Source organism: Martes martes, assembly GCF_963455335.1.
Source record: "Martes martes genome assembly, chromosome: 4".
Taxonomy (NCBI): domain Eukaryota; kingdom Metazoa; phylum Chordata; class Mammalia; order Carnivora; family Mustelidae; genus Martes; species Martes martes.
In genome coordinates, this window is record NC_137891.1 from 73,187,225 (window position 1) to 73,197,447 (window position 10,223).

Genomic DNA, 10,223 nt, shown 5'->3' on the forward strand with positions numbered 1-10,223 from the left:
TGATGCTTAAAATAAACTGTTTAATTGGAAGATGAACTTATGTGGGATACTTTCTTAAGAATGTTAGGTAAGGGGGCGCCTGGGTGGTTCAGTGGGTTAAAGCCTCTGCCTTCGGCCCAGGTCATGATCCCAGAGTCCTGGGATCGAGTCCCGCATCGGGCTCTCTGCTCAGCAGGGGACCTGCTTCCCTCTCTCTCTCTGCCTGCCTCTCTGCCTACTTGTGATCTGTCTCTCTGTCAAATAAATAAATAAAATCTTTAAAAAAAAAAGAAAGAAAGAAAAAGAATGTTAGGTAAGTAATGTGTTACTATATATAGTAAAATATCTATGATTTTGTAAAAGCACTGAAACATGAAGCAGCAGAAACTTTTCACCCAGTTCTCTTTCCTTTGAACTTGACCGCCATATCTCTTGTTAATCATTTAAATTGATTTCTTCTTCAAAAGGTAACAAGATCCAACCACTAGCTTGACAATAACATATGCTTATTTTTCTTCAGATTATTATATTTTACATTGCTATTTGATATGTTCACCTTGAACATTTTATGTTTTGTCCTTTTCATAAGCATGAAACTAAACTTGCAAAATTAGCTGTTGTTACCAGGTCTGAATGTTAAGTCAGCATCTGTTTGAGAGACCTTCAACTTATCAAGTATTGCAGGTCTCTGATTGTTTTGGAACCTCTTCTGATACCTGTGGACTTAGTTCAAGGCCAGTTATTTTTTTTTTTCTAATAGGATGAACAAATGGTTAATTGTTTGCTTTGGTCACTCAAATGTAGGATCTTACCTTATATAAAAGTCTAGCTGGAGTCTCTGTTCAGTGACATCCTTACCTTTCTAATCACAGACTCTCCTTCTCAGAAGTTTTGCATTAGATTTGCAAAATGATGACCATATCTTTGATTTGGGGGATTGTTGTAGCAGTGTGCTGTTGTTTATGGCTTATTCTTGGAATGAGGAGAAGGTAAGGAAAGTTTTATCTTTAAGCCACATTTTAGTTCATTCATTTAACGTTCTTTTACCTTCGTTGTTATATAATAAATTAGGTGTTCTATACTTATGCTCACTAGCATTTTCTTCCTTTTTTTAACCAAAGGAACTTTAAATTTAAAATATGATTTAAAAATTTGAAGTGGTATCTTATTACATCTAACAAAGGATTGAATGACAGTGCTTCCCTTCTAGTATTGACATACCCATGGTCATGCAAAAATGTACAAACTTGTTAAACATAAGTGACAGAAGTTTTATAAGAAAATTTTATTCTCTGTGTATGTTTCTGGGTGGATATAAAGAAGAAGTCTGGATTACTAAGGATACAAGTGGTAAGTGGGATCTGCATTGGAAAAAGTTTCTTTCTAGCATGAGGATTAAATAGATGCTCTGACTAAATGCATGTTCTCTTCTCAGCTAGTTCTTGTGCACTAGATAGACTCAGCCAAGGTTTGGACAAGAACACAGAGCCTGCACTGGTCATTCTATTACCTTCTTCTCATTAATGATAATCAACTATGGTAAACTGGGCAATTACTAAATTTAGGTAACATCACTTCTATTTATGTGTCATTTATTTATAATTGATTCAAGAAGGCAAGAAATACAAATTGGGTCACACACATAGCCATATTTTTTTACCTTCTGATTGGCCTAAAGAGTATTTGGGGGAGGGTTATGTCAGTATTCTGTTATGTCAATCTCCAAAAGATAAAATTACCCACCGCATATCTTCAGCTATGTAGATTGCTATGTGTTGTCTCTTGTTTACAAGTTGGTGTGTGTGTGTGTGTGTTTGTGTGTGTGCGTGTGTGCTTTAAGGTATTTTAATTCAGGCCTGATAATTTCTAGTTTTCATTAACCTTATCTTTGAACTCATAAAATGAACATAATTATTTTATGCTAAGTAGTTCTGTCAAGAGGGATATGGGTTTATGATGGAAAATTAATATTATTTAATAAAAACACTTACAATAGCATGAAAGACTGTGTGTCAACTATACTTCAATAAAAAAGAGACCACAAATAGCATGAAAGAGTGTTGAATCACAGTTGGTGATCCTGTCAATAATTATCTTACCTAATTTCATTTCAAAATAAACTAATTCCTCAAATGAGATTCTTCTTATCTTCAAGAATCATCATACAATAATAATATCTTTAAACTATGAAGATTTTGAAAACTTCAATTTTGCCATATTCTCTGCAATTCAGTATTCTATATCTTTAAAGAAAACAATCAAATAAAACATTTTGAGAGACTCAGGCAAATGATGTTTAGGAAAAATATGAACACTGGAATGTAGCTTCATCTGTACTGAGAGGCAGAATCTTGTTGGTCTTGTTGATCCTTTAACCTCATCACTGGAAAAAGTGACTATCAACACAGTGGACATACAATAAGTGTTTGCGGAATGCATGGATGGATGGATTTAGCAATCATTTTTACCAACATATCATGTTACTAGGTTAATATAACCCATTATTTTAGTAGAAGAGCAGGGTCCCATCAACAAGAGAACTACCTATAACTGTAGAGTTTTGAAGTTTGAAGTCAGTAGTAAAAGTTTAAATCAGGTGTAAATAAAAAAAATGCATAATTTCCCATTCTCATCATATGTTTGTGTCTTACAGACAAGTGGGTGAACCACCTCTGGAGAATGGGTTGATTCCGTACCTGGGATGTGCTCTGAAATTTGGTGCCAATCCTCTTGAGTTCCTGAGAGCAAATCAAAGGAAACATGGTCATGTTTTCACCTGCAGATTGATGGGAAACTATGTTCACTTCATCACAAATCCCTTGTCATACCAGAAGGTGTTGTGCCATGGAAAATACTTGGATTGGAAAAAGTTTCACTTCACTACTTCTGCAAAGGTAAGCAGTTTCCCATTTATACAGCATTCTGCTTGTTTTCTGTTTTTTTAGTATGTCAGTCTATTTAGCCTTTTGATGTTCTTAGACTTAAAAACAGAGATACTGAAGAGAGTTACCCTTCCATGGAGATTCTTAGAAATACAATGAATCCAATTAGACAGAACCTCTTGGTAATGATCGTTTCAAAAGTCAACATAGGTATAGATTTGTCATTTCTTAATCACCTGGAATGAAATAAAAATGAAATATTTTACTGAGCTGTATGGCGCTGTATCAGTAAGACAGGTACAAACTCCTTTGTGTCAGCCTTGTCAGTTATCTACATAACTGACATGTTAGTTATCTCCATGTCAGTTATCTACATAACTCCCAGAGCACATGTGGTGGAAAGTGATCACTGAACAATTGTTTTACCACACTTTTGCCACACAACTGTTTAATTTTGTTAAGCAACTGACCAGATATTTTGGCATCGCTTAGCAAAATCTGAGAGGTTCTTTGAGAGAGAAAGCAACTAGCTAATATTTAGTGAGTGCCTACAAGGAAATATTAGATACAGTTTCGGCTCTAAGTACATCTACAAAAAATATAGAAGAGAACTGATGATTAAGACAAATACAGATTAATACCAAATTAACATGCCAGTAGATTCAGTAGCATAAGAAAAATAAAAAATGGACAACTTGCATGGTTGAGGGACGTTTCCCTGAAGAGCTGGAATTTCAACTTGGCCTTCCAGAAAGGGTAGGATTTGGCTATTTATTTGGAAAGTGCTATGAAATTGTATGTGCAAAGACCAGTTTCCCTCCTGCCCTGTTTTTAACAAGTAGAGAATTATGAAAGTATCTCATCTGTTTTTCAGCCATTTTCTAGCACTGCGTCTAGTTTAATCTCTTCTTTTCACACATTTCATTTGTCATCAGGCATTTGGTCACAGAAGCATTGACCCAAGTGATGGAAATACCACTGATAATATAAATAAAACTTTCATCAAAACCCTGCAGGGCGATGGCTTGAATTCTCTCACAGAAGCCATGATGGAGAACCTCCAACTTGTCATGAGACGTCCACTGGTATCTAAATCAAAGATGTCTGCCTGGGTGACGGAAGGGATGTATTCCTTCTGCTACCAAGTAATGTTTGAAGCTGGGTATTTAACTCTCTTTGGCAAAGATATTACAGGGCAAGATGCACAAAAAGGACTCATTCTGAATAACCTTGACCACTTCAAGGAATTTGACAAAATCTTTCCGGCTCTGGTAGCAGGCCTCCCTATTCATGTGTTCAAGACCGCACATCATGCTAGGGAAAAACTGGCAGAGGGCTTGCGGCATGAGAACCTCGGAAAGAGAGACCGCATCTCAGAACTGGTCAGGTTTCTGAATGACATGCTTTCCACCTTAGATGACATGGATAAGGCTAAGACACACCTTGCTATCCTCTGGGCATCCCAAGCAAACACCATTCCGGCGACTTTCTGGAGCTTATTTCAAATGATTAGGTAACTAGCAATTTATCCATTTATTTCTTTATTTTAATTGAAAGTAGAAAAGCTACTATTTTAACTAAAAAAAAAAGAGTCATGGTACTTTATCATGCTATTGATCAAGAAGGTGACATTTACTTTATAAATGTTTAACAAATATCAGTTCATCCAATCCTCACAAAACTATAAGCAACCGTGTCTGGTACACACATCTTGTGAAAGCAGAGACCTTTCCAGGGGGAAAGAATGCACTGCGTAGGGTCAGTTTGGGCCACCTGGGCATGAAATCCCCAGGCTGTTCCTCATGACATGCCTACTTAAATTGATGAATTCTGTCTTCGTAATCATAAAAAATGTACTTAAGTGATTCTGGCTCATGGACAGAGACAGAGCAGTGCCTAGGCCTTAGTTGTTTGTGTATTAACAGTTTGTTTCCACCCCATTAATTCAGTCTTAGTGTTTCTTTGACCAACTATGATAGCTATGGATCAATCCTACTGATTATTATTGATGGGCTTTGGCTCGATTTTACCTTTTAAATGTATGCAACAAAAACTCTGTATGCAACATTTACTTCACATAACATGATTGTGTTCCAAAGTGTTAGTCTTTTGGAAATTTGACGTTCAAATGGTTTATTGGATTATTTTGATTAAATTGCGTGGTTAGTCTCACATGGAGACAAAATTACTACTCTGTAGCATTGGGAATGCCAAATTTCCAGTGACAGCTGATAGTTTTTATGTCTTTAATATAACAAGTATTTAAGGGCGCCAGCGTGGTTAAGCGTCTGACTCTAGATTTCTGTCCAGGTCATGATCTCAGGGTTGTGAGATCACATCAGGCTCTGCCCCGAGCATGGAGCCTGCTCAAGATTCTTCCACTGCCCCACTCTCCAACTCATGCATGCGTGCATATGTGTTTGCTCTCTCTCTCTCTCTCTCCCTCTCTCAAAAAAAAATTAGAAAAAATATCAGATATAAAAACCCAATACTATTTTTTCTCAATGTTAAATGTCTTCCCAAGTTTTTACTTGAGAGACCTCCATCCAGAATAAATTCATATATTTTCAGTAAGGCTACGACATCAGTGTAATATTACAAACAGTAGCCCTTTTATGACAGTCACACATACACCTATCAGTCAACATTTCTGAGACCAAATTTACTGCAGTCATGTTATATAAATCCCTCCCCATGGCACTAAGGATCCAGTAAATGTCCATTACAAGTTAAAGTGCTAGAATAATATAAGAAACTAAAAACTGTTGTTCTACATGAAATCATGGTATGGGTTTTAAGAGTAAATTTTGATATCCATTTGCAAGTAAGCTGGTACTTTATAATTGTTATCTCACCTGCAATTTTCCTTCTCAATTGCTATGTATATGACGAATTTGACCATTTAATCCTTATTAGAATCATTTACTTATAAAATATGGCCAAAGTTTTACTTTTGTGTTGCAAAATCCTTTTTTTTTTTCCCAAAATCTTTTAAGGCAACAATTCTTGCTAATATCCAAGGACTTAGACACAATTATAAAAGGAGTAAAAAGTAATTGGGAACGTCCCTTTCCTACCTTCTCTGGTATCTTGACCATCTAGTTAAAAGAAGGGGCAAACTTCTATCCATTTGCTGATCTTTTGGTGTAGAAAACATTTGTTTTCTGTACATCTCTTCTTTTCTCCACTTTTGCTAGGAGCCCTGAAGCAATGAAAGCTGCTACTGAAGAAGTGAATAAAACACTAGAAAACGCTGGCCAGAAAATCAGCTTTGACGGCAGTCCTATTTGTTTGAATCAAATGCAACTGAATGACATGCCCGTGTTAGGTATGCTTACTATGTTACATTTCATTTACTGTGTCCCACAAATAGTAATTGTCAATATCTATTATGCACTTACCTGTAGGCATTAAGCTAAGTATTTCCTATGCGTTGTCCTGTTTGATCCTCACCACAATCCTATGACTGGTGACTAGTTTCTATAGGACAGATCAGGAAATTGACACAGAGAGGTTAAGTTCATACCTGGGATGGAATGGTGAAACCAGATACAGTGTTAATGTGGGCCTCCTGACCCTACCTTCTCAACTGTTTCTCTGCCCTGCCCTACTCTGTCTTCTTTATTATTATTATCCTTACCATGGATGTTATGATTAATGGGAGCATATTACTCATTTTCATGAAATAAAGGAGGAAAAAGTACCATCAACACACCACGATTTGCTGCATGGGCTGAGTGGTGAGATAGATGGTTATTTTGCATTTCTAATTTTTGCCTCTCTGTGTTTTACAGAAATACAAAAGTACTCTATTTTTATAGTGATAAAGAGTTTTCTTTTTGTTTTGTGACTTCTCTCTTGAGGAAAGAGCCCTGTGCATGTTGTTAGAAGCAGCAGGTCTTAGTGGAAGGGACCATGAGGCCAGAAGCATAGGTTCTACGTTGGATTCTGCCCACCACGGATGACCCCAGACATGTCACTTCATTTTGGGAGGACTTGCTTTTCTCATTTGTAAAAGAAAGGGCTAACATGTTATGATTTTACACACGGTCATATGATGATCACCTTAAACATGACCGTTAAAATGTTAGAGGCTGGAAGGTCGGGTGAGACCCTCTCATTGGATCTGCTTATTTTAGCTATTTGCAGGGTGGTTCTTTTTGCCCCTTTACATCTTTACCAGACAGTAGGGCATTATCATAGACCATCAGGGGGCATAATCATGAAAATGGGGTCTTGGAAACACTGAACTGAAGTGGCATTAAACATCTGGAAAAATATTTCTGTATGAAAATGATATCAGTATATTAAATCTCAGAAGCAATAAACTTTGAATAATTCACATAAAAGTGATTTACTGATTTCTCCAATTGTATTAGATGTCTAGTGTCATGTAGAAATAAGATTATTTTTCCACAAAGTTATAAAAGTCTTGTTGTCATTGATGATCACAAAGATTATATCTTTATGAAATGATTACTATAAACTCAGATTGTCAGGTAAAAACGACTTTCAGACACAAGTGAATCACTGATTACAGCATAGTGGCAACAGGAAAAAAAAAAAAGGGAAAATTTTATCTGGCCAGCATCCCCTAGTTCGTTCACAAGTTTGTTCTTGTGTCATAAGCTCTTAGCAGTATTTCAGACTCCATATTAGGAGGTCTTTAAACAATTGATTTGTTCTTCCTTTCCTCCTCCTCCTCGTTTCGTCCTTTAAAAATATTTAGATAGCATCATCAAGGAGTCTCTGAGGCTTTCCAGTGCCTCCCTGAACATCCGGACTGCTAAAGAGGACTTCACTTTGCACCTCCAGAACAGTTCCTATAACATCCGCAAAGATGATATCATAGCTCTTTATCCGCAGTTGATGCATTTTGATCCAGAAATCTACCCAGACCCTTTGGTAAGTGACTGTTCATCAAAATTCGATATCCAGGTGATGTTCACCCAGATGGAAATAAAGAGGAAATTTACCAGGGCACCTGGGTGGTTCAGTCGCTTACACATTGGACTCAGGTCATGATCTCAAGGGTCATGAGATGGAGCCCCACATGTTGGGCTCTGTGCTCAGTTGGGAGTCTGCTTAAGATTATGTCGCTCCCTCTCCCTCTGCACTTCCCCACCAAAGGCGTACTCTCTCTCTTTAATAAATAAATAAATTTTTAAAATAGTGAGGACATTTACTACTGCAGAATTGATTTTAACCACTGAAGCTATAGGCATTGTCTTCTTAATTATGTCCAATATTCATATATTTTGGAAAAATTGGATGACGGCCTGAACTTTACAATTTCTGATACTTGTCATAGCATCATCTCTGCTAGATTATGTTTACAATCATGATAATAAAGCTGCTGTCTTTCTTTTCCCTTAATAACTGCCTGCTCCCAAATCCAGGAAATTAGAGGCTAATATATGTCTCTTCTAGTTTCTAATCTGAACTCTTCCTTCTTGTTTTGTCCTAATGGAGGAAATAGTCCCCCAGGCAGGATGGAAGGTATAATAAAGCCTTTTATGTTCCCCTCAGTTCTTAAGCTCCTATTCCTTATTAATTTCTGAGTCAAAGTGGGGAATTTGCTAAATTGCTATTAGATTGGATTAATAAGGAAAATTATTCTTCGGAGCGTCCAGGTCAAGAAACAGATAAATCCCTTTAAAACTAGCTTATAGTTGTGTTCTCTTTGTATTTTTATTGCAGACCTTTAAATACGATCGATATCTTGATGAAAATGGGAAGACAAAGACCACCTTCTATAGTAATGGAATAAAGTTAAAGTATTACTACATGCCCTTTGGGTCAGGAGCAACAATTTGTCCGGGAAGAATATTTGCTGTCCAGGAAATCAAACAGTTTTTGATTCTGATGCTTTCCTATTTTGAACTGGAGCTTGTGGACAGCCAGGTTAAATGCCCCCCTTTGGACCAATCCCGTGCAGGTTTGGGCGTTTTACCACCATTAAATGATATTGAGTTTAAATATAAATTCAAACATTTGTGAACATATGGTTGGAAGCAGAGGACATGAGATGATGTTACCAGCCTGCAGAACACCATCATGGAGAGTCGCCTTTGGCAATGGTGGCACTGAGTCAGTGTGGTCCAGCCCTGTACATGGATGCTTGCTTCTGAATCTAAACATTTTGGTGGCAGTTTCCAGATGCTATCTCAGACTGTGCTAGTGAAAAAACCTTGTTTCTAGAAGCACAATAATATGTTTTCATTTGAATAAGTCAGTGAATGTTCATCTAGCCAGGCACTGAAATTATTTTCAGAGGAGAATGTCTTTTTTTTCCCCCACAATGAAGATATTCCAATTGGCAAAAGGTTCTTTTTTTTTCCTAAGGAAACAGCTTTATTTTTATAAAAACAACCCAATAATTATGAAAAAGGTACAAATTCACGTTTTAGTGAAACTTCATGATTTTTTGACTAGATATAGAATATCTTTTTCTTTTCTTTTTTAGAACATAAACCTTTTATAGTCCAGCACCTGTGATAGTTTCATGCCTCTCTAAAGACACAGGAAGTTTAGAGCATTATTAGCCCTTTTAAAGGAAAAGGGTGAGTAGGCATAGCCCGAAGTCCATAACTATCTAACCACATGGGAATGTGCTATTAGTACAACCAAAGCCACACCTGACATGCTCCCTGTCACAGTCAAATGTAGATGTATATTATAAAAGATATATTAAATGATTTTATCATGCTTTTTAATCAAAAGAAAACATTTTTCAGCTTTCCCTATAGGCAATATTAGGGCTTTTAAAATGGTGACCTTGGTGTCCTGAAAATACTAAAGACGGTTTTAATATTTTCTTTAATGTATTTTTGCTGGAAACTCTAATGTCTGTGTCAGGTTTCAACTATCTTATCTATATTTTCATTAGATTCCATACTAAACAGATTTTTTCAGAGAAGGCAGTTTTTCTGGTACTACTAACCATGCATCAATGAAGAGAATGTAGCTCTCCTGTGACAGCTTTTAAAATGAAAATGATGAAAATGACCATTTGAAAGCCTTGGATATGAAACATGCAAAGAGTTCATTAAACATTGTGTTTTATTTAAATACATTTTATTTTTAAATGACTTGTAGTTGAAGGAAAAATAATTGAAGGCTAGATAGTAGTGCTTAACTACTGTTCACAACATTCCTTTGGTAAAATACTTTAAACATTGAAGTTAGCATTTATGCCATTTTTATTGATACTTTTGTATGTATATATTCTTTTGAGAGAGAGCGCGCACACGCATGCATGGGGGTGTGGGGGAAGGGCAGAAAGGGAGGGAGAGAGAGAATCTCAAGCAGCCTCCACACCCAGTGGAGCTGGACCTGGGGCTCGATCTCAAGACCCTGAGA

General features: G+C 36.7%; 1 protein-coding gene across 1 annotated transcript; it reads left to right on the forward strand.

Annotated features, from left to right (window-relative positions):
• The first annotated feature begins 823 nt into the window (after positions 1 to 823).
• On the forward strand, positions 824 to 9,932 carry CYP7A1 (cytochrome P450 family 7 subfamily A member 1). The gene is made up of 6 exons (XM_080800880.1): positions 824 to 968; positions 2,633 to 2,873; positions 3,797 to 4,374; positions 6,059 to 6,189; positions 7,591 to 7,766; positions 8,562 to 9,932. Exons 1-6 carry the CDS (start codon positions 889 to 891, stop codon positions 8,859 to 8,861), a joined length of 1,506 nt encoding a protein of 501 aa, XP_080657006.1. The 5' UTR covers positions 824 to 888; the 3' UTR covers positions 8,862 to 9,932.
• Positions 9,933 to 10,223: the final 291 nt, after the last annotated feature.